The sequence below is a fragment of the Manis pentadactyla genome, chromosome X (genome assembly GCF_030020395.1).
Source record: "Manis pentadactyla isolate mManPen7 chromosome X, mManPen7.hap1, whole genome shotgun sequence".
NCBI classification, from domain to species: domain Eukaryota; kingdom Metazoa; phylum Chordata; class Mammalia; order Pholidota; family Manidae; genus Manis; species Manis pentadactyla.
Window position 1 is genome coordinate 63,072,007 of NC_080038.1, and position 25,834 is coordinate 63,097,840.

At 37.7% G+C, this 25,834-nt stretch overlaps 1 protein-coding gene across 1 annotated transcript in view; it reads right to left on the reverse strand.

Annotated features, from left to right (window-relative positions):
• TEX11 (testis expressed 11) overlaps positions 1-25,834 on the reverse strand; it is a 382,668-nt gene that overhangs the window by 193,839 nt on the left and 162,995 nt on the right. The window contains exons 13-14 of the mRNA XM_036898307.2: positions 12,318-12,469; positions 9,754-9,839 (exon numbers count right to left, since the gene is read on the reverse strand). Of these exons, the coding sequence (XP_036754202.2) occupies positions 9,754-9,839; positions 12,318-12,469 (238 nt within the window). The remainder of the gene's footprint in view (positions 1-9,753; positions 9,840-12,317; positions 12,470-25,834) is intronic.

Sequence of the window (25,834 nt, forward strand, 5' to 3'; positions counted from 1 at the left end):
CTCAACAGAAAAACCAAATTCTTAAGTAATTTCTCACCTGCTACGTAAAGGAGTAAAACACTGTACAAGAAAGCAAGAATACCATTCTATTTCATAATACCTGCCCTGAAGGTATAAAATAAGAGATTTTGATATATGTTTACACTGTGAAATGATCACTGCAATCAAGCTAATTAACATATTCAAGACGTCACATAGTTAATCTCTTTTTCCTGGTGAGAACACTTAAGATTTACACTCTAAGCAAATTTTAACTATCAATACATTATTTATTATTTTTTCATGTCATTAATGTACAATTACATGAGCAACATTATGGTTACAAGACTCTACCCATTATAAAGACCCCACCACATACCCCATTACAGTCACTGTCCATCAGAATAGTAAGATACTATAAAATCACTATTTGTCTTCTCTCTGTTATACTGTGCACCCAGTGAACCCCCTACATTATGTGTGCTAATCGTACTGCCCATTTCCCTCCTTATCCCTACCATCCCACCCATCCTCCCCAGTCCCTTTCCCTTTGGTAATTGTTAGTCCATTCTTGGGTTCTGTGAGTCTGCTGCTGTTTTGTTCCTTCAGGTTTTTCTTTGTTCTTATACTCCACAAATGACTGAAATCATTTAATACTTGTCTTATTCCACCTGGCTCATTTCACAGAGTATAATACTTTCTAGCTCAAACCATGGTGTTGCAAATGCTAGGATTTGCTTTCTTCTTATGGCTGAATGATATTCCATTCTGTATATGGACCACACCTTTTTTATTCATTCATCTACTGATGGACACTTAGGTTGCTTCCATTTCTTGGCTATTGTAAATAATGCTGCAATAAACATAGGGGTGCACAAGTCTTTTTCAAACTGGGCTGCTGCATTCTTAGGGTAAATTCCTAGGAGTGGAATTCCTGGGTCAAATGGTATTTCTATTTTGAGTTTTTTGAGGAACCTCCATACTGCTTTCCACAATGGTTGAACTAATTTACATTCCCACCAGCAGTCTAGGAGGGTTCCCCTTCCCCACATCATCGCCAACATTTGTTTATGTTTCTCTTTTGGTTGGCGGCCATCCTAACTGCTGTGAGGTGATATCTCATTGTGGTTTTAATTTGTATATCTCTGATGATTAGTAACGTGGAGCATCTTTTCATATGCCTGTTGGCCATCTGAATTTCTTCTTTGGAGAAGTGTCTGTTCAGATCCTCTGCCAATTTTTTAATTGGAATGTTTGCTTTTTGTTTGTTGAGGGGTGTGAGCACTTTATACATTTTGTATGTCAACCCCTTATTGGATACGTCATTTATGTATATATTCTCCCATACTGTATAAAGTCTTTTTCATCTACTGAATGTGTCCTTTGCTTTACAGAGGCTTTTTAGTTTGATATAGTCCTACCTTTTCATTTTTACTTTTCTTTCCCTTGCCCGGGGAGATATGTTCATGAAGTTGCTCATGTTTATGTCCAAGAGATTTTTGCCAATGTTTTTTTCTAAGAGTCTTGTGGTTTTATGACTTACATTAAGGACATCGATGCATTTTGAGCTAACTTTTGTGTACAGGGTTAGACAATAATCCAGTTTCATTCTCTTACATGTAGCTGTCCAGTTTTGCCAACACCAGCTGTTGAGGCTGTCATTTCCCCATTGTATATCCATGGCTACTTTATCACATATTAATTTAACATATATGCTTTGATTAATAACTGGACTTTCTATTCTGTTCCACTGGACTATGGGTCTCTCCTTGTGCCTGTACCAAATTGTCTTGATTACTGTGGCTTTGTAGCAGAGCTTGAAGTTGGGAAGCGAAATCACCCCTGCTTTATTCTTCCTTCTCAGGACTGCTTAGAAAATTCGGGGTCTTTCATGCTTCCATATGAGTTTTAGAATTATTTCTTCCAGTTCATTGAAGAATGCTGTTGGTATTTTGATGGGATTGCATTGAATCTGTAGATTGCTTTAGGCAGGATGGCCATACTGACAATATTAATTCTTCCTACCCAAGAGCATGGGATGAAATTCCATTTGTTAGTGTCCTGTTTAATTTCTCTCCAGAGGGTCTTGTAGTTTTCAAGGTATAGGTCTTTCACTTCCTTCGTTAGGATTATTCCTCGGTATTTTATTCTTTTTGATGCAAATGTCAATTTAATTGTTTTCCTGATTTCTCTTTCTGCTATTTCATCGTTAGTAGATGTGAAAGCAACAGATTTCTGTGTATTAATATTGTATCCTGCAACGTTGCTGAATTCAGATATTAGATCTAGTAGTTTTATACTGGATTCTTTAGGGTTTTTTATGTACAATAATGTCATCTGCAAACAGTCACAGTTTGACTTCTTCCTAACCAATCTGGATGTCTTGTACATCTTTGTATTGTCTGACTGCCATGACAAGGACTTCCAGTACTATGTTGAATAAAATTGGGGAGAGTGGGCATGCCTTTCTTATTCCTGATCTTAGGGGGAAAACTTTCAGTTCTTTGCTATTAAGTATAATGTTGGCTGTGGGTTTGTCATATATGGCCTTTATTATGTTGAGGTACCTGCCCTTTATACACATTTTGTTGAGAGTTTTCATCATGAATGGATGTTCAATTTTGGCAAATGCTTTTTCAGCATTTATGGAGATGATCATGTGGTTTTTGTCCTTTTTGTTGATGTGGTGGATTATCTTGATGGATTTTCAGATGTTGTACCATCCTTGCATCCCTGAGATGAATCCCACTTGATCATGGTGTATGATCCTCTTGATGTATTTTTGAATTCGGTTTGCTAATATTTTGTTGAGTGTTTTTGCATCTATTTAACCAGGGATATTGGTCGGTAGTTGTTTATTTTTTGGGGTCTGTCCGTGTTTTGGTATTAGAGTGATGCTGGCTTCTTAGATCTTCTATTTTTTGGAAAACTTTAAGGAGAATGGGTATTATGTCTTCTCTAAATGTCTGATAAAATTCAGCAGTGAATCCAACTGGTTTTGAAGTTTCGTTCTTGGGTAGTTTTATTGATTACCGATTCAATTTAGTTGCTGGTAATTCGGTCTGTTCAGATTTTCAGTTTCTTCCTTGGTCAGTCTTGGAAGGTTGTATTTTTCTAGAAAATTGTCCATTTCTTCTACTTTATCCAGTTTTTTAGTATACAGATTTTCATAGTATTATCTAATAAGTCTTTGTATTTCAGTGGTGTCTGCAGTGATTTTTCCTTTCTCATTTCTGACTCTGTTTATGTGTGTAGATTCTCTTTTTCTCTTAATAAGTCTGGCTAGGGGCTTATTATTTTCTTCATTTATTCAAAGAACCAGCTCTTGGTTTCATTAATTTTTTCTATTGTTTTAGTCCTCTCAATTTTACTTATTTCTATCCTGATCCTTCCTTCTGCTGACTTTGGACCTCATTTGTACTTCTTTTTCCAGTTTCAATAATGGCGAATTTGGACTATTCATTTGGGATTGTTCTTCCTTCTTTAAATAAGCCTAACTGCTATATACTTTCCTCTTAGAACTGCCTTCGCTGTGTCCCACAGGAGTTGGGGCATTGTGCTATTGTTTTCATTTGTCTCCATATATTGCTTGATCTCTCTTTCAATTTGGTCATTGATCCATTGATTATTTAGGAGCGTGTTGTTAAGCCTCCATGTGCTTGTGAGCCTTTTTGTTTCCTTTGTACAATTTATTTCTAGTTTATACCTCTGCTATCTGAGAAGTAGCTTGGTAGAATTTCAATCTTTTTGAATTTACTGAGGCTCTTTTTGTGGCCTAGTATGTGTTCTATTCTGGAAAATGTTCCATGTGCACTTGAGAAGAATGTATATCCTGATTCCTTTGGGTGTAGAGTTCTGTAGATGTCTGTTAGGTCCATCTGTTCCCAGTGTGTTGTTCAGTGCCTCTGTGTTCTTACTTATTTTCTGTGTGGTTGATCTGTCCTTTGTAGTGAGTGGTGTGTTGAAGTCTCCTAGAATGAATGCATTACATTCTATTTCCTCCTTTAATTCTGTTAGTATTTGTTTCACATATGTCAGTGCTCTTGTGTTGGGTGCATATATATTTAGAATGGTTATATCCTGTTGTTGGACAGCCGCCTTTACCATTCTGTAATGTCCTTCTTTATCTCTTGTTACTTTCTTTGTTTTGAAGTCTATTTTGTGTGATACAAGTATTGCCACACCTGCTTTTTTCTCCCTATTGTTTGCATGAAATATCTTTTTCCATCCCTTCACTTTCAGTCTGCGTACGACTTTGGGTTTGAGTTGAGTCTCTTGTAAGCAGCATATATATGGGTCTTGCTTTTTTATCCATTATTTTACTCTTTGTATTTTGATTGGTGCATTCAGTCCATTTACATTTATGGTGATTATTTATAGATATGTACTTTTGCCATTGAAGGCTTCGGATCATGGTTAGCAAAGGTTTAAAGGTAGCTTATTTATTATCTAACTGCCTAACTTAACTCACTTATTATGCTATTACAAACACAGTCTGATGATTCTTTATTTCCCTCCCTTCTTTTTCTTTCTCCTCCACTCTTTATATGTTACGGATTTTATTCTGTACTCTTTTGTGTTTCCCTCAACTGATTCTCTGGATATCTGATTTCGTTTTGCACTTAGTATTTGGTTGGTCTACTTTTTTTGTTGTGGTTTTATTTTCTCTGGTGACATCTGTTTAGCCTTAGGAGCACTTCTATCTAAAGCAGTCACTTTAAAATACACTGTAGAGATGGTTTGTGGGAGGTGAATTTCCTCAACTTTTGCTTATCTGGGAACTGTGTAATCCCTCCTTCAAATGTAAATGATAATCTTGCTGGATACAGTATTCTTGGTTCGAGGCCCTTCTGTTTCATTGCATTGAATATATCATGCTATTCTCTTCTGGCCTGTAAGATTTCTGCTGAGAAGTCTGATGATAGCCTGATGGGTTTTCCTTTGTAGGTGATCTTTTTTCTCTCTATGGCTGCTTATAATACTCTGTCCTTGTCTTTAATCTTTGCCATTTTAATTGTTATATTTCTTGGTGTTGTCCTCCTTAGGTCCTTTTTTCGGGAGATCTGTGGGCTTCCATGGTCCAAGTGACTATCTCCTTCCCCAGGTTGGGGAAGTTTTCAGCAATTATTTCTTCAAAGACACTTTCTATCACTTTTTCTCTCTCTTCTTCTGGTACCCCTATAATGCAAATATTGTTCTGTTTGGATTGGTCACACAGTTCTCTTAATATTCTTTCATTCCTAGAGGTCCTTTCATTCCTCTTTGCCTCAGCTTCTCTGTATTCCTGTTCTCTGCTTTCTATTCTATTTACAGTCTCTTGCACCTCATCAGGTCTGCTCTTAGATCCTTCCATTGTTTGTTTCATTTGTTATCTCCTTCCGTAATTCATCCCTTACCTCCTGCATATTTCTCTGTAGCTCCATCAGCATGTTTGTGACTTTTATTTTGAATTCTTTCTCAGGAAGACTGGTTATTTCAGTCTCACCAGGCCCTCTCTCTGTTGTTTGAGTGATTGTGGACTGAAGGAGGTTCTTCTGACTTTTCATGGTGATGGAAGTGATCACCAGAGAGTGGCAGGTGTGTTACCTGGGAGAACAATGTCCCTACCTGCTTGCTGGTCATCTTGCCTGTCTCCATTGCCTGTACCAGTCAACCACACACAGGGAGCAGCCTCTGAGTTAATCCAGAGTTGCAGTGGGCTTGGCGCTCATCAGGATGGCCTAGAGCACTGTCGGGTTCACAGGTGATCATTTTGTGTTTTCCATGAGAATGGCACCCCTTCATGCTTTCGGATTCCACACCAGTCTCCTCTGCCTGTGCCAGGCAACTGCACACAGGGAGCAGCCACTGGGTTGATCCCCTGATCTGTCATGGATGGGGCAGCCCTCTGGATGCCCTAGGGCATTGGTGGTGGTTGCAGGCAATCAGAACATGTTCACTGTCAGAACAGAGAGACCCTACGTGGTTTGCGGACCCTGCGTTGGTTTCTTCTGCCTGTGCCAGTCAGCTGTGCACAGATTGAAGACTCTGGGTTGGTCCTGTGAGCTGCCATGGGCAGGGTGGCCCTCTGGATGGCCTAGGGCACTGGTGGTGGTTACAAGCGATCAGCACATGTTCACCATGAGAACAGAGGTCCTACATGCTTTTCAGACTCCATGCCAGCTTTCTCTGCCTGTGCCAGTTCGCCCTACACTGGGGGAAGACTCTGGGTTAATCCCCTGAGCTGCCATGGGCGGGGTGGCCCTCGGAATGGCATAGGGCAGCAAACAGGGTTTGCAAGTGAGCAGCACGTTTGCTGTGAGAATAAAGCCCCTTTATGCCTTCCAGACTCTGCCCCACTCCCCTCTGTCTGTGTTGGTCGACTGTGGGCTGCCTCTGTGTGGTTGCTGTGGGTGGGGCTGCTCCCCAGTTGCTCCGCAGCAATGGCAGTTCAGCTGGTTCACTTGCAGTGCTGGCAGGGGTAATGAACAGCAGGCTTCTTATCACTGTGTCAGGCTTTGGTGCTGTGTTACCTTTGCCACCAAGGCGGTTAGGGTGCCTGAAGTTCCTTAAAGTTCCCAGCCTGCTTGGCTGAGTGCCAGGATGATTTTGTCCACCAGTTAAACCCTTGTCCCTTTAAGGCTTTTACAGCACCCACTTTTCTGTTTTCCCAGGCAGCCAGCTGTGGGAACCTGTTCACAGTCTTAGTCTAGGATTTTGCTTTTCCGTTCCTCTAATATCCAGTAGACCATGCAATGTGTGTCTGTGCTCCCAGTGCAGATTACTAGGGCTGGTTATTTAGCGGTCTTCTGCTTCCACTCCCTCCCCATTCTGATTCTTTTCCTCCTGCCAGTCAACAGGGGTAGGAGGCCTGCTCAGGTCCCACCTGGTCACGGCTTTGTATCTTACCCTTTTTCATTAGATGTTGAGTTCTCACAAATGTAGATGTAGTCTGGCTGGTGTACTGTACCTTGTGGTCACTCTTTTAGGAATAGTTGTATTCGCTGTATTTTCAAAGTATATATGGTTTTGGGAGGAGATTTCCACACCCCTACTCATGCTGCCATCTTAAGAATCTCAATACATTATTATAACTATAGATACCATGAAGTATATGAAATCTCTCTAATTTATTCATTTAATAACTGAAAGTTTGTATCATTTGACCAACATATCCCTAATTCCCCCAACCCCCAAACCCTGATAAACCACCATTCTACTTCTGCTTTTATGTGTCTACCTTTTTTCGTTACACATATAACTGGGATCATGCAGTATCTGTCTTTCTGTGTCTGGTTTATTTCACTTAGCATAAAGTCCTCCAGGTAATCCATCTTGTCACAAATGATAGGTTTTCCTGCAGATCCCATTTTAATAATACTAACTCTTCCAGTCTATGAACATGGGATATCATTCCATTTATTTGTGTCTTCTACCATACTGCTTTCTATACTGACTGTATTATTTTTACATCCTACCAACTATTCGTTTTTAAACAGTATTTGTGTTCAGTATAAAATTTTAGGTTGATAGTTTCTTTCTTTCATTATTTTAATGATGTTTCTCTATTGTGTTCTTGCTTGCATTGCTCCCAACAAGAATATGATGTTCTTAAATTTTTCCTCTGTAGGAAAGGTGCCATTTTTCTTTAGCTACTTCTAAGATATTCTTATAAATGGTTTTGAAGCAATTTTATTATTATTTGTCTTTCTTGTGTTTAGAGTTTGCAGATCTTGGATTTGTGGGTTTAGAATTTTATTTTTAAGTTTTCAACCATTATTTCTTCACATATTTATTCTCTCCCTCCTCACAGAATTCCAATTAAGCTACATGATGTTTTTCCGTAGCTTCCTGATGCTGTTTTTTTTGTTGTTGCTGTTTGGTTCATTTTGGATGGATTCTATTGTATACCTTCAAGTTCCCTAATCTTTCTTCTGCAATATCTAATATAATGTTAATACTATATAATATATTTTTCATCCTAGACTTAGTTTTCATCTCTAGAAGTTTGATTTAGGACTTTTATATCTTCCACGATTCCACTTACCTTTTTTAATACATGGAATACAGTTATAAGACATGCTTAATGTTCTCTGGTAATGCTAACTTCTGTGTAAGTTTCAGCAGATTCCTTATTCTCTTTGTTATAGGCTGTGTTTTCCTGCTTCTCTGTATGCTTAGTAATTTATTACAGAATTCCAGACGTTGTAAACTTTATCATGTTAGCTGCTGGATAGTTTTGTATTCTAATAAATATTCTTGATTTTTACTCTAGGAAACAAATCCCTGAGAAGCAATCTGATCCTTTCAAGTCATACTTTTATGATTCTTAGGTAGGTCTGGAGCAGTGCTCAGTGTAGGACTAATTATTGTCCACTATTGATAAAAGACCCTTCTGAGTTCTATACTCAACCCCATGTGAATTAGACATTTGCCAATCTGGCTGGAATGAACAGGCTCTATTCCCAGACCTATGTCAGTGCCAGGCACAGTCTCTTCTAATGTATTTAGATAGTTATTTGCTGGCTGCATGTATTTTTGTCCCATGATTTTCTGATCAGAATTCTGCTAAACAATTGCGTAGGACTCTAATTAATAGGGCTTTTTTTCCTGTGCTGTGCTCTCCTCTCTGGTACTCTAGCCTATGAACTCAACCTGCCTTGTTCTCCTCAGATTCTCACCTCTACCTCCTCAAAACAGGAAGCCTGTTAGGATCCACTTCAGTTTCTCTTTTACACTAAAGCCTGAAAACTCAAGGCAGCAAGCTGCAAAATTGCAGTGCTCACCTTTTTTATTTCCTGTCTTCCAGAGATCACTCTCTGTTTTCTGAATCTAATGTCTTTAAAACCATTTTTTAATGTATGTTGTCTTGGTTATTTTTCTTTGGAGGGATGGCATGAGGGGGTTCAGACAAGGATATAACCAATCCAATATAAGACCAATATAACCAATTGGTCTCTGTTACATCTTGGTTGGAAATGGAAATTCCCAACATTTTTTTCACAGTACATCACATTATTTTTATACAGACAAATAAATGCACATAAAGATTATAAGAAAATAAACCAAAAATTTTAAGAGTGATTAGATTATGAATGACTATTGTTTACTTTAAAAATCCTTATCTGTAGTTTCAAATTTTTTGTATAATAAACATAATAAATTTTGTAAAGAGAAAAAATTACACTTTGGGTGCACCACAACTTTTTAAAGGCTTTTTAAAAAGCAATCTTTTTCACAGCAAAACTGAGAGGAATGTACAAAAATTTGCAATATACCCTCTACCCAAATACGTGCATAGCCTCCTCCATTATCAGCATCCTCCACCAGAGTGACACATTTGTTACAACTGATGAACTTACTGTGACACATAACATACACCCAAAGTTCACAGTTTATATTAGAGTTCACTCTTAATGTGTACATTCTATGGGTTTGGACAAAAGTATAATGACATGTATCATCACATTATCATTCAAAGTATTTTCACTGACCTAAAAATTCTCTGTACTCCATACATGTTAAAATAAATTACTTTCCTATTCCTTAATATCAGCAATACCATTTCCCTACACTGTAAACTACCAATGGAGATTAATTACATCTTAGTCTTTTTAAATGAAGCCTTGTCCAATGCCCATTAACTTTTTACATTATGAATATTTAATACATGGTACCTAAACAGATAAATTTTTAAAATATTTGATGTTTTATGGGTTTTTTTTGATGAACACACTGTTTTATTTGTTGGGATGGAGAAAGAATATAAAGAATGAAAATATATTATTTCCAAACCTCAAAACTTCTGGCAGCTCTCCCCCACAGAATGCTGTGTAAATAGTCTACTAATTCTGTTGTCAGTTGTCTTCCTGTTTGGTGACCTGAAAATAAACACCCAAGCTCTAAAAGCAAGAATCAATATCTATTACATTAAATAAATAGTGCTAACTATATTCAGAACCTATAGTCTTTAAGTAATGGCTACAAACATAATCACATTCAGACAGGATTTTATTATCAATTTTAGGCTTAGCAGCAAAACTGATTATATAATACAATCAGACTTGATAGAATCACAGTAATTTGCTCATCAATCTGTGATAATCTTCCAGCCTACTCTCTTCTTAACGTACTTTTCATGTTTCAAATCTGGTCATTATCTGGTGACTTAATGTAATTGTGAATGAACAGACAGTGATGCCAGAAATAATTAATAAGTGTTTGCACTATTATGCATTAACTAGATAAGATTAAGTTCACCAGAAAGGCCAATTATACTTTAAAGCCTTTGTAAAATACTTTAAGATCATGTTTACACATAACTTTATTACTTTCAATTATAACTCAGGTCTTATTGTTTCTAGTCTAGACATTTACAGGGTTAAGATACATTAGCATACATTAAAGTAAAGTTTAGTTTAACCTGTAATAGAATTCTACACCCACTTCTCTTCTACAACTCCAGTGCTATCAACTTCCAAAAAGGTCTTCATTAGAACAGAGAGTCTCTGACCTCCCAGCCCAGTTGGCAGATGTACTTTGTTCTGCAACATCATTAAAAATGCTCATAAAAGTAAAATCTACTTAATGTATCTTTAAAAAATGTTATAATATGTTGAGACTATAAGTGTATAACTAGATATTATAATAGATTTTGGATAACTATAATCTTAGGAAAATTAGTTATTCTGGAAAACCAAATTTTCTAGTTAACTGACAGTTGACTTTCTTTAAACACAAAACATTTTTTTCATTTAAAAAGTATAGTTTTATTATGTTCTATGAATTGTATTTTTCTAAACATGTTTTCTAGTTTTCTGATGCATAGTCTAACCTTTGCTTGACCATTCAATATCAACAACACTAACAACCATTTTATTTTATTGCACTCTTACTATAGCACAGTGATGCCTTTAAGAATTATTATAGAGTAGATTGTTATATTTTTAAAAATATTTGAAGCTGTTTTATAAATTTGTAAAGTTCATTCTTTCTTTGTGGCCAGGTTATTTGTATACTTCTCTACATACTCCTATCTTTGTAATAAGCTACCATTAAAATGCTAAGGGTTGGAAAACCAGATACATACTGGATCTAAAATAACTGGATTCTTAATAAGGGTCTGGAGTGACGTATCAGTAAAATCCTTAGAATCTAGAGTTCAAAAGGCCCTTTGAGATTATCTAGTTAAAACAATCCCCTTAAGAGATTATCAAAACTTTATATTTATAAAAATATGATACATATAAAAATTCAAGCAATCTGATTGAATATAAAGACAGCAACAAATCACCTAAAATGCCACCACTCAGAATAAGTTTCAGTGTTGACATTTAATGACTTTCATTCCAGTTATATCTCTAGAGTTGTGTGTAGAGTTGGAAATATGAATTGGGGCAATAATTGAAAGAGATCTTACTATCTGTGTTCTTCAGGGTATATAGAGTTCTACAGTGAGGTGGGGGCTCAGAGATAGGTAGGGAATGTTGAGATTTGGCTCTATATCTCTGCTTTAATCAGAGCAACTCTACTTTATTTGAGTCAAAATTCATACAATATTACATTTAGAGGGATGCTCCTGCTAAAAATTAGTTAAAAACTAGGAATGTAGTTAAATAAGTCAGAGAAAAGACCAATACCATGATTTCACTTATATGTGCAATCTAAAAAATAAAACAAATGAACACACAAACAAACAAAAAACCAGAGGGGTGGGGGAATGGAAAAATAGGTGAAGGGGATAAAGAGGTACAAACTTTTGATTATGAAACAAATCACAGGAATGTTAAGTTCAGCATAGGGAATATAGTCAATAATACTGTAGTAACTTTGTATGGTGACAGATACTAATTACACTTATGGAGAGCATTTCATAAGTATATAATTGTCAAATCACTATGTTGTATACCTGAAACTAATCTTGTATGTGAACTATATAATAAAAATAAGTACAAAAAACTAAGAATGTAGTTCACAACCTTCACTTTACAGATGGAATAAAATAAGATCCAGGATATTACTTATGTGCCTGAAGGCACAGCTAATTGGATATCAAACCAGAAACATGAAATTAGGCTTCTAACCTCACAGTTTTCCACCACATATGAGTTTTAAACTCAGAGGTTTGTCTGTTTGTATTGTTGTTTTGTTATTTTTGCTTAGTTTCTCATTCTAACTTGACAAACATGTAGAATCTGCATAAGTGAGATGTCACAGTTAGAGGCTATTAGGTAGGGGGAGAAAAGGAAATGAGAAAAAGAAAAAATCCGTTGACAAGGATTTTGCTACTGTTCTGATTTCAATCTTAAATTACATACATATTAACACCTTTCTAAAACACCTGTAGAAGTCCTACTGACCAATGATGATTTCTCCAATCTTCTCCTCAGCAAGCAGTACTTCATTCCTTTGTAAAAGCATGTCAATGTGGAACAGTAAAGCTCTTCCAATACTTTCTGATGACTTAAAATGTTCACAGATACGCTCCAGGAAATAAAACCCAACAGTTTCTCTGTTCAATTAAACAAAATTTTAAGCATGTAAATAGAATAATATTATTTTATCAATAGGACTAAAGTTTATTTGAGTATGAGCAAAACAGGCAAGATTAAACTGTACAATTTAAACAAATGATTAAATTAATCATTTAATTCCATTTCTACTTAGTTTATTAAGGCACAAAGATTTTCTTTTCATAACAGTTATAATCAGATGCCATCTCCTTCTTAATAATTATGTTTTTTCCTTCAGAACTGATGCCAATTTATAAAAATTGGAACATGATATTTAGTGAAGATACATGAACTGACTTTAAAAATTTACCAGTCCCTTGTCATGAGTTCTACAATCTACTCTCTTAGCAATGTTCAAATATGCCATGTAGCAGTGTTAACTATACTCATCATGTTGTACAGTGCATGCCCAGTATTTATCTTATAACTGGAAGTTTGTACCGTTGACACCTTACATCATTATGCATTATACTTTAAAACTTACACAGTGCTGAATGCAAATTATATCTCAATAAAACTGAAAGAAAAATGTACTAGTTCCCTCGGCCAACAACTCCTTTTCAAAATTTATTTTCTGTGCTTGATTACACAAATAATATTCCAGTATATTATGATTACTTAGAAATGCAAAAAGTTTATGGATTGGAAAACTTGATATTGCTAAGATATCAATATTCCCAAAGTTACCTTAAAATTTAATGCAATTCCTATGAAAATCTCAATGACATTTTTTGCAGAAATGGAAAACTCCATCCTAAAATTCATATGGAATCTCAAGGGACTATGAAAAGTAAAAATAATCCTGAAATAGAAGGACTAACCTAGAGGATTCACACTGATTTCAAATTTTACTACAAAGTTACAGTATCAGGATAATGTGGTACTGACATAAAGCAGACACATACACCAATGGAACAGAATAGACAGTCCAGAAATAAACTCTTGCACATGTGGCCAAATGATTTTCAATATGGGTACCAAGACCATTCTATGGAGAAAAAAGGACTCTTTTCAACAAATGATGCTAGGATAACTGGATATCCACACACAAAAGAATGAAATTGGACCTTTACCTTATACCACATACAAAAATGAACTCAAAATGGATATGGATCAAAGATCTACATGGAAGAGCTGAAATATAAATCTCAGAAAAAAATATAGTGGTAAATCTTTCCATTGGTTTTCGCAATGGTTTCTTGAAGATGCCACCAAAGTTCCAGACAACAAAAATAAAAATAGATAAACTAGACTACATTAAAATTTAAAACTTTTGTGTATCAAAGGATACAACCAACAGAGTGAAAAGGCAACCTACGGAATGGGGGAAATATTTGCAAATCTTATGTCTGATGCAAAGTTAACATACAGAATATATGGAGAATGCCTAAAATGCAGTAACGAAAAAAAAAAAACACTTGATTTAAAAATTGGCAAAGGACATAAATAGATATTCTCCAAAGAAGTTACACAAATGGCAACAATCACATGGGATGATACACAACATCACTAATCATTAGGGACATGCAAATCAAAACTAGAATGAGATACCACCTCATACCAATTAGGATGGCTACTGGCAAAAAAAACAAAAAATAACAACTGCTGACAAGGATGTGGAAAAATTGGAAAACTTGTACACTGTTGGTGGGAATGTAAATTGGTGCAGTCACTATGAAAAATAGTACGGCAGTTACTTTTAAAATTTTTAAATAGAATGTCCATATGATTTAGTAATTCTACTTCTGGTTATAAACAAAAGATAATTGAAAGCAGGGTGTCAAATATTTGTAAACCCATGTTCAAAGCAGCATTGTTCCCAATAGCCAAAAGGTAGAAATCTCCATTGATGGATTAATAGATAAATGAAATGTAGTATATACTAACAATGGAATACTATCCTACCTTTGAAAGGGAGGAAATTCTAAAACAAGCTACAACATGGATGAACCCTAAGGACATGATGCTAAGTGAAATATGCTAGTTAGAAAAGACAAATTCTGTATGATTCCACTAATATGAGGTACCTAGAGTAATTCAACTCATAGAGACAGAAAGTAGAATGCTATATACCAGGGGATGGAAGAAGGGGAGAATAGGGAGTAGTTGCTTAATGGGTGCTGGAAAAAACAATGTGTGCATATAAAATTTTAAATTCCCACCAGCAACACCTGATATAATGAAACTTCACTTTTTGGCAATTTGATGATCAATTAACCATATTAAATCAGCCTTGGCCAAAGTTCCATTTAATTTTACACATTTACCACTCTTTTCTCCTCCTAATATTTTTCTTTATTCCTAAAAAAAAGAGGTAAAAGGAAAAATAATCTCTACCCAAATATTAGAAGAAAACTATATAGATATAAAATCATTTAACATAGATTTATTATACAGAAATATATATATGAAAGGAAAACACAACTCTCTGAAATGGCCTTTCCTGTCATTGATTCTGGAAGGAATAAAATGATGCATGATCAAAACTGAAAGTTTCTGTGATATGACTGCCCTTGCACTGTTCACCATGTCAGAACTTATTCACTATGTAAGAACTTGTTCACGATGTAAGAACTTGTTCGTTATGCTTCAGAAGATTGGAGACTGTTGAGAATTAGGCTTGGGGTTGATTAATGATTGTGCATTGAGACCCCTATACAGAATTTTATTGTTATTAACAACCATTTGATCAATAAATATGAGAGATGCCCTCTCAAACAAAAAAAAAGATAACAATTCTTGGCCCAGGAAAAGCCCAAATTTTTCTATACAGATGTGGAATAATTAGTGGCTTAATATAAGGTACTTCTCTTAGAAAGAAGATAATGTTTTCTCTGCTTTCAGGAAACCTCATACCAGTGTAAGGAGTGTTAGTAATCAAAGGTTATAGATAATAACTGAGTATATGTTCTGTGCCAGGTATACACATTATATTCTTTAAATTTTTTTTAAGGAGAGCAAGGTACAGGCTTTTATTTAGAAATAAAGTGAGAGAATAGAGCTCCTGGCTCACGCCAGGAGGGACAGCATTTAGTTAGGAATAAGAGTGAAGTGTGGATCTTCTACCTTGCAGTGGTGAGCATCGGGTTCCATGAAATTGATGCAGTTAGAAGGGAGTTAGGAATGCCCGCTGCCTCACTGAGGCCAGCACGACCTGAAGAAGCAGGCTAGAAGTCAGAGACAGAGAAAGAGACACTCCTCACGGATACCCAGTCAGGCTGTCGGGGTCTGATTCCAGACACGTGGACCTTTGTGAAGCCACTGAAGTGTAGCCTCAGCCTAGACTCTCGCAGTTGCCCACGGATTTCCTCAGTCCCTCACATCCAAGGAGATGCCTCTGAAAAGGAATTCTGGCCTCCACTCAGCTGACTTTCCCAGCTCCCAAGGGAGATGGGGGATCCACTGAGGGAGATGCAGGGGAACCTGTCACTTGAGACTTTGAGATTGGCAGCCAGGCTAGTCCCATTTAAGTGGCTGACAAGCACCCGATTTTGTGTGCCATAGACGGCTTCCTTCTATAAGGACAGTGAATGAAAAGGCAGGCTTGTATGCCAATACTCACCTCCGAAGTTATCCCAGACGAGCCCCCAAAGATGACGCCAGGGTTCTTGTTCACAAAGCCGAAGAATGAGCTTCACAAACACTCAAGGTAGGAGAGCAAGGTAGAGGCTTTTATTTAGAAATAAAGTGAGAGCATAGAGCTCCTGGCTCACCCCAGGAGGGGACAAGAGAGCCCCATATTCTTTAAATTTTATAACAGCACAAAGTGTGTTGCATCATATCCCTTTTGCAGTAGAAGTTCTGAAAGGCCATGAAACAGATGCAAGGGCATAGAACTAAAAGTTGCATTCAGGATTTGGACAAGGTCTGTTTAATACCAGAGTTTTACCCATTGTATTCCACTGACCTACTGTGAAAATAATATTTAGGAGACATGCAAATGCCAGAGTGAAGGAAGATGGCAGAGTAGTAGGTTCCTGTGGTCACTTCCTTCCATGGACACACCGAGGCAGCAACCATGTGTAAAGCAACTCACTCTGAAAATGACTTGAAGACTGGCAGAACACACTTTCCACAACTGATGACAGAGAGAAGGCCACATCAAAGGATTAAAGGGGCAGAGAAATAGTCACAATCCAACTTTTCCCCATCCCCACAAGTAGTAGCCCAGAAGCAGGAAGGATTCCAGTGCAGAGTAGCAAGGGGATCGAGCACAACACCAGACAAAATGGCAGTGGAAACCTGCACTGGGAAAACAAGCCCCTATAACATGTCATTTTCAAAATCAACAGGGCTTAAATCTAGGAGCTTTCAAAATCAGAGGGGTTTAACCATCATAGAACCTAAGGGCTATAAGAAACCAAATCCCACCATTAAAAAGATGTAATGCTATGTCAATTAGTCTGAGACCCAGGAAAGAAGCAACAGTTTGAAAAGTGCCTTGGTGGAGGGATTAAAGATGGCAGTGTGACAGGTGAGACAGAAACGTCCTCCCGAAACCACATATAATATGAAAATATAGTTAATACAACTAATCCTGAAAGAGAAACAGGAAAGAAGGTTGTGTCAGAAAGCATATACCTAGAGAAAATAACAGACCTCATGGAACAGGGTAATGAAACAAAGCGGTGATTTGGTAGGATCGAAGCCTTACCCCTACCCCAGCTCACCAGCAGGAGACAGAGAAATGGAGTGAGAAGGGGGTTGGATGCCTAGGACTGCTGAACACCCACCCTAGGAGATCTGCTCTGGGAGCACGAATCTACATTACATGGTGCTCCAGAGACAAGTGGGGTTGGAAAGCTAAGACACACAGAACACTTGGAGAGACTGAGATTCCATCCACTTGTGGGAAACAGAGATCCACATCCTGTCGCTCTGGGACAAAAGAAAGGTGGGCAGTCTGAGAGACTTCCTAACAGCAAGAGGGCTGCTAAAGGGGTAAGTATTGCACAGAACTTGCTGTTCAGGAGAAAGGACTGGTGGACAAAATTGTCTGGGTGCACTCTGGCTAGCAGGTTAGAAACTTTCAGCAGCTTCAGGCGCTCAATTCCCCTGGCCAGCTACTGCAGCTCCGAGGCCCCCTACCATGATACACAGTCTGCTATGCCTTCCTCCCGGCCAGCCCCAATTTGCAAACCAGCTGCCCCTGCCCTTGCATCAGGCCACCCAAAGGGAGGGCCCGCCAAAAGCAGCTACAAGCACAAAGCATAGAGGGTTCTACCTGCATGCTCAGCCCACTGGCCCTGGCAGTGGAGACAGGCACTGCAGCCAGGAAGCAGGAAAGAGCTCTGTCCTCCCAACAGGTATCAGCGCCACTCCCCTCTGACCACTGTCATTGCTCCAGGGTCTGAGTAGCTCCAGAGAGTACAGCCTCTGGGCACTAGAGGGAGCCAACTACAAATACAAAATATCAAAGGAACCTGGTTCAAACCAAAATCCCACAAACACCAGAAAGAGCACCAAGTGAAATTGAACTCATCAGTCTTACTGAAAGAGATTTCAAAATAAAAATCATAAACATGTTCATGGGCTCCATAAAAATGTTCAAGAAATCAGGGAGGATTTCAGGAATGAGATACAAACATTCAAGAATACAGTATTTGAAATGAAACATAAAATGGAGGGATTTAAAAGTTTAGATGAAGTAAAGGAAACAGTAAATGAAGTGAAAATTCAAGAACAGGAATACAAAGAAGCTGAGGCACAGAGAGAAAAAAGGATATATAGGAATAAAATAATATTGAGAAAACAGTGTGACCAATTGAAACAGAACAATATTCACATTATAGGGGTATCAGTAGAATAAAAGAGAGAAAAGGGGATAGAAAGTGTCTTTGAGGAGGTAATGGCTGAAAACTTCCCCAATCATAGGAAGGAGAAAGTCTCTCAGGACATGGAGATGAACAGATATCCCAACATAAGGGACCAAAGGAAGACAACACCAAGACATACAGTAATCAAAATCACAAAGATCAAGGATAACAACAGACTATTAAAAGCAGCCAGAGAGAGAAATAAGATCACATACAAAGGAAAGCCCATGAGGCTATCATCAGACTTCTGAGCAGAAACCTTACAGGCCAGAAGGGAGTGGCATGATGTATTTAATGCAATGAAGCAGAAGGGCCTCGAATCATGATTACTTTATCTGGCAAGATTATCATTTAAATTTGAAGGAGAGATTAAACAATTTCCACATAAGCAAAAGCTGAGAGAATTTACCTCCCACAAACCGTCTCTATAGTGTACTTTGGAGGGATTTCTACAGATGGAAGTGTTCCTAAGGTTTAATAGCTGTCACCAGAGGTAATAAAACCACAGTAAAGAAAGTAGAACAGCTAATTACTAAGCAAATGTAAAATTAAATTAACTATCCCCAAAGTCAATCAAGGGGTAGACAGAGTACAGAATATGATACATAACATATAAAGAATTGGGAAGGAAGAAAAAGGAGAAAAAAAACCAACCTATACATTGAGTTTTTAATAGCATATTAAGTAAGTTAAATTAGACTCTTAGATACTAAGGAAACTAAACCTGAACCTTTGGTAACAACAAATCTAAAGCCTGCAATGGCAATAAGAACATACCTATTGATAATCACCCTAAATGTAAATGGACTGAATGCACCCATCAAAAGACATAGTGTCACTGAATGGATAAAAAAACAAAACCCTTCTATATGCTGCTTACAAGAGAATAACCTCAAACCCAAAGACATACACAGACTAAAAGTGTAGGGATGGAAAAAGATATTTCATGCAACTAAAAGGGAGAAAAAAGAAGGAGTTGGAGTAGTTGTATCAGACAAAATAGACTTCAAAACAAAGAAAGTACCAGGAGACAAAGAACCACATTACATAATGATAAAGGGCTTAGTCCAATAAGGGGATATAACCATTATAAATAACTATGCACCCAACACAGGAGCACCTACATATGTGAAACAAATACTAACAGAATTAAAGGGGGAAATAGAATGCAATGCATTCATTTTAGGAGACTTGAACACACCACTCACTCCAAAGGAGAGATGAACCAGAGAGAAAATAAGTAAGGACACAGAGGCACTGAAAAACACATTAGAACAGATGGACATAACAGACATCCACAGAACTATACACACAAAAGGAACAGGATACACATTCTTTTCAAGTGCACATGGAACATTTTTAAGAATACATCATATAATGGGACATAAAAAGAGCCTCAGTAAATTCAAAATGATTGAAATTGTGCCAACCAACTTTTAAGACCACAAATGTATGAAACTAGGAATAAATTGTGCAAAGAAAACAAAAGAGCCCACAAACATACAGGCTTCCCAACATGCTCCTAAATAACCAATGGATCAATGACCAAATAAAAACAGAGATCAAGCAATATATAGAGACAAATGACAACAGTAACACAACACCACAAAATCTGTGGGATGCAGTGAAGGTCGTGCAAAGAGTGAAGTATATTGCAATACAGGCCTACCTCAGGAAAGAAGAACAATTCGATGTGAATAGTCTAAACTCACAATTAAAACACTAGCAAAAGAAGAACAAATGAGGCCATAGTCAGCAGAAAGAGGGACATTATAAAGATCAGAGCATAAATAAATAAAATCGAGAAGGATTAAACAATAGAAAGAATCAATGAAAGCAAGAGTGGGTTCTTCAAGAAAATAAACAAAATAGATAAACCCCTAGCCAGATGTATTAAGAGAAAAAGAGAATCTACACACATAAACAGAATCAGTAATGAGAAAGGAAAACTTATGACGGATGCCACAGAAATACAAAGAATTATGAGAAACAACTATGAAAAATGATGTGCTAAAAAACTGGATAACCTAGAATAAATGGACAACTTTCTAGAAAAAGATAACCTTCCAATGCTGACTCAGGAAGAAACAGAAAATCTGAACATACCAATTACCAGCAATGAAATTGAATTGGAAATCAAAAAACTACCTAAGAACAAAACCCCTGGATCAAATGGTGTCACCACTGAATTTTATCAAACATTTAGTGAAGACCAAATAACCATCTTCCTGAAATTTCTCCAAAGAGCATAAGACGAGGGAATTCTACCTAACTCATTCCATGAGGTCAGCATCATTCTAATGCCAAAACCAGGCAAACACATCACACAAAAAAATTACAGAACAAAATCCCTCATGAACAAGTAGGAATGAAAGAATATTAAGAGAAATGTGTGACCAATCGATACGGAACAATATTCACATTATAGGAGTACCAGAAGAAGAAGAGAGAGAAAAAGGGAAAGTGTCTTTGAAGAAATAATTGCTGAAAACTTCCCCAAACTGGGGGAGGAAATGGCCTCTCAGACCACAGAACTACACAGAATTCTCATGACAAGGGACCCAAGGAGGGCAACAACAAGACACATGAAAATTAAAATGGCAAAGATAAAAGACAAGGACAGAGTATTAAAGGCAGCCAGAGAGAAAAAAAAGGTCACATACAAAGGAAAACCCATCAGGATATCATCACACTTCTGAACAGAAACCTTACAGGCCAGAAGAGAATGGCATGATATACTGAATGCAATGAAACAGAAGGGTCTTGAACCAAGAATACTATACCCAGCATGATTATCATTTAAATATGAAGGAGGGATTAAACAACTCCCAGACAAGCAAAAGTCGAGGGAATTTGCCTCCCACAAACCACCTCTACAGGGTATCTTAGAGGGACTGCTCTTGATGGGAGTACTCCTAAAAAGAGTACAGAACAGAACACACAACATATGAAAAATGGAGGAGGAGGAATAAGATGGGAGAGAACTAAAGAATCATCAGACAGTGTTTATAATAGCTCAATAAGTGAGTGAAGTTAGACAGTAAGATAGTAAAGAAGCTAACCTTGAACCTTTGGTAACCACAAACTTAAAGCCTGCAATGGTGATAAGTACATACCTTTCAATAATCACCCTAAATGTAAATGGACTGAATGCACCAATCAAAAGACACAGAGTAATGGAATGGATCAAAAAGAAAGACCCATCCATATGCTGCTTAGAAGACACTCACCTCAAACCCAAAGACATGCACAGACTTCAAGTCAAGGGATGGAAAAGATATTTCATGCAAACAACAGAGAGAAAAAAGCAGGTGTTGCAATACTAGTATCAGACAAAATAGACTTCAAAATAAAGTAACAAAAGATAAAGAAGGACATTACATAATGATAAAGGGCTCAGTCCAACAAGAGGATATAACAATTATAAATATATATGCACCCAATACAGGAGCACCAACATATGTGAAACAAATACTAACAGAATTTAAGGAGGAAATAGAATGCAATGCATTCATTTTGGAGACTACAACACACCACTCACTCCAAAGGACAGATCCACCAGACAGAAAATAAGTAAGGACACAGAGGCACTTGAAGAACACAATAGAACAGATGGACCTAATAGACATCTATAGAACTCTACATCCAAAAGCAACAGGATACACATTCTTCTCAAGTGAACATGGAACATTCTCCAGAATAGACCACATACTAGGCCACAAAAAGAGCCTCAGTAAATTCCAAAAGATAGAAATCCTACCAACCAACTTTTCAGACCACAAAGGCATAAAATGAGAAATAAATTGTACAAAGAAAGCAAAAAGGCTCACAAACACATGGAGGCTTAACAACATACTCCTAAATAATCAATGCATCAACGAACAAATTAAAATGGAGATCCAGCAATATATGGAAACAAATTATAACAACAACACAAAGCGCCAAATACTGTGGGATGCAGTGAAAGCAGTCTTAACAGGAAAGTATATAGCAATCCAGGCATATTAAAAGAAGGCAGAACAGAGGGCAGAGCAAAGATGGCAGCATGAGTAGGACAGTGGGAATCTCCTCCCCAAAACATATATTTTTGAAAATACAACAAATACAACTATCCCTAAAAGAGAGACCAGAAGACACAGGACAACAGCCAGACTACATCCACACCTATGAGAACACAGAACCTGGTGAAAGGGGTAAGATACAAGCCGCTGCCCGGCGGGACCCGAGACCCCTCACCCCAGCTCCCAGTGGGAGGAGAGGAGTTGGCGCAGGGAAGAGAGGGAGAACAGGACTGCTAAAAACCCAGCCCTAGCCATTCGCACCAGAGCGCAGACACAGAGTGTATGCATGGGATGCTGGAATCTAGGGAAGCAGGACAGTAAGACCTGTGAGCAGGTCCCACAGCCGGCGCCTCTGGGACAAAGAAAAGCAAGTGCTTTTTGTAAGTCTTAAAGGGATAGGGACCTCACAACTGGATGGCAGCATCCTGGGTCACAGTATAGCAGTTGGAAATTTCAGGGAACTCCAGGCGCACTAACCCCCTGGGCAACAGCTCTGAGACCCCTCACGGAAGTAAACAGCCAAACAGCCCCCAGTCCCTTACCCCTCTGGGGCCCCGCCATAGCAGAGCAGCTGCCTGAGGCTGGCCATGCCCACAGCAAGGGAGCTTCCTCCATACCGGCCGGACAAGATAGAGACCCAGTCTACACGCAATTGCCCAACACAAGCCAATAGAGGTCACAGTTGTCCCAGTAAAGAAAGGCCAGGAGCAAGTGGAAAAAGTCTTGGCTCTCCCAGCTGACAGACGAGTCAATAGCATAACACTGCACCTATCAACATGAAAAGGCAAAAAAATTTGATGCAGACAAGACTAACACAGATATCTCTGACATCTTCTACATCTTCCAGAGAAGGAACCTGGTGAGATAGATTTAACCAATCTTCCTGAAAAAGAATTCAAAACAAAAGTCATAACCATGTTGATGGAATTGCAGAGAAATATGCAAGAACTAAGGAGGGAGAATACAGAAATAAAACAATCTCTGGAAGGACATCAAAGCAGAATGGACGAGATGCAAGAGACCATTAGTGGACTAGAAAACAGAGAACAGAAATGCAGAGAAGCTGATGCAGAGACACATAAAAGGATCTCCAGAATGAAAGAATACTAAGAGAACGGTGTGACCAATTGAAACAGAACAATATCCGCATTATAGGGGTCCCAGAAGAAGAAGAGAGAGAAAAAGGGATAGAAAGTGTCTTTGAAGAAATAATTGCTGAAAACATCCCCAAACTAGGGGAGGAAATGGCCTCTCAGACCACAGAACTACACAGAACTCCCAAGACAAGGGACCCAAGGAGGGCAACAACAAGACACATGAAAATTAAAATGGCAAAGATCAAAGACAAGGACAGAGTATTAAAGGAAGCCAGAGAGAAAAAAAAGGTCACGTACAAAGGAAAACCCATCAGGATATCATCACACTTCTGAACAGAAACCTTACAGGCCAGAAGAGAATGGCATGATATACTGAATGCAATGAAACAGAAGGGTCTTGAACCAAGAATACTATACCCAGCATGATTATCATTTAAATATGAAGGAGGGATTAAACAACTCCCAGACAAGCAAAAGTCGAGGGAATTTGCCTCCCACAAACCACCTCTACAGGGTATCTTAGAGGGACTGCTCTTGATGGGAGTACTCCTAAAAAGAGTACAGAACAGAACACACAACATATGAAAAATGGAGGAGGAGGAATAAGATGGGAGAGAACTAAAGAATCATCAGACAGTGTTTATAATAGCTCAATAAGTGAGTGAAGTTAGACAGTAAGATAGTAAAGAAGCTAACCTTGAACCTTTGGTAACCACAAACTTAAAGCCTGCAATGGTGATAAGTACATACCTTTCAATAATCACCCTAAATGTAAATGGACTGAATGCACCAATCAAAAGACACAGAGTAATGGAATGGATCAAAAAGAAAGACCCATCCATATGCTGCTTAGAAGACACTCACCTCAAACCCAAAGACATGCACAGACTTCAAGTCAAGGGATGGAAAAGATATTTCATGCAAACAACAGAGAGAAAAAAGCAGGTGTTGCAATACTAGTAACAGACAAAATAGACTTCAAAATAAAGTAACAAAAGATAAAGAAGGACATTACATAATGATAAAGGGCTCAGTCCAACAAGAGGATATAACAATTATAAATATATATGCACCCAATACAGGAGCACCAACATATGTGAAACAAATACTAACAGAATTTAAGGAGGAAATAGAATGCAATGCATTCATTTTGGGAGACTACAACACACCACTCACCCCAAAGGACAGATGAACCAGAGAGAAAATAAGTAAGGACACAGAGGCACTTGAAGAACACAATAGAACAGATGGACCTAATAGACATCTATAGAACTCTACATCCAAAATCAACAGGATACACATTCTTCTCAAGTGCACATGGAACATTCTCCAGAATAGACCACATACTAGACCACAAAAAGAGCCGCAGTAAATTCCAAAAGATTGAAATCCTACCAACCAACTTTTCAGACCACAAAGGCATAAAACGAGAAATAAGTTGTACAAAGAAAGCAGAAAGGCTCACAAACAAATGGAGGCTTAACAACATGCTCCTAAACAATCAATGGATCAATGACCAAATTAAAATGGAGATCCAGCAATATATGGAAACAAATGACAACAACAACACAAAGCCCCAAGTACTGTGGGATACAGCAAAAGCACTCTTAAGAGGAAAGTATATACCAATCCAGGCATACTTAAAGAAGGAAGAACAATCCCAAATGAACGGTCTAATGTCACAATTATTGAAATTGGAAAAAGAAGAACAAATGAGGCCTAAGGTCAGCAGAAGGAGGGACATAATAAAGATCAGAGAAGAAATAAATAAAATTGAGAAGAATAAAACAATAGAAAAATCAATGAAACCAAGAGCTGGTTCTTTGAGAAAATAAACAAAATAGATAAGCCTCTAGCCAGACTTATTAAGATGAAAAGAGAATCAACACACATCAACAGAAACAGAAAAGAGAAAGGAAAAATCACGACGGACCCCACAGAAATACAAAGAATAATTGGAGAGTACTATGAAAACCTACATGCTAACAAACTGGGAAACCTCAGAGAAATGGACAACGTCCTAGAAAATTACAACCTTCCAAGACTGAACCAGAAAGAAACAGAAAATCTAAACAGACCAATTACCAGCAATGAAATTGAAGCGGTAATCAAAAAACTACCAAAGAACAAAAGCCCCGCGCCATACAGATTTACCTCGGAATTTTATCTGACATACATAGAAGACATAATACCCATTCTCCTTAATGTTTTCCAAAAAATAGAAGAGGAGAGAATACTCCCAAACTCATTCTATGAAGCCAACATCACCCTAAAACAAAAACCAGGCAAAGACCTCACAAAAAAAGATAATTACAGACCAATATCTCTGATGAATGTAGACGCAAAAATACTCAACAAAAGATTAGCAAACCGAATTCAAAAATACATCA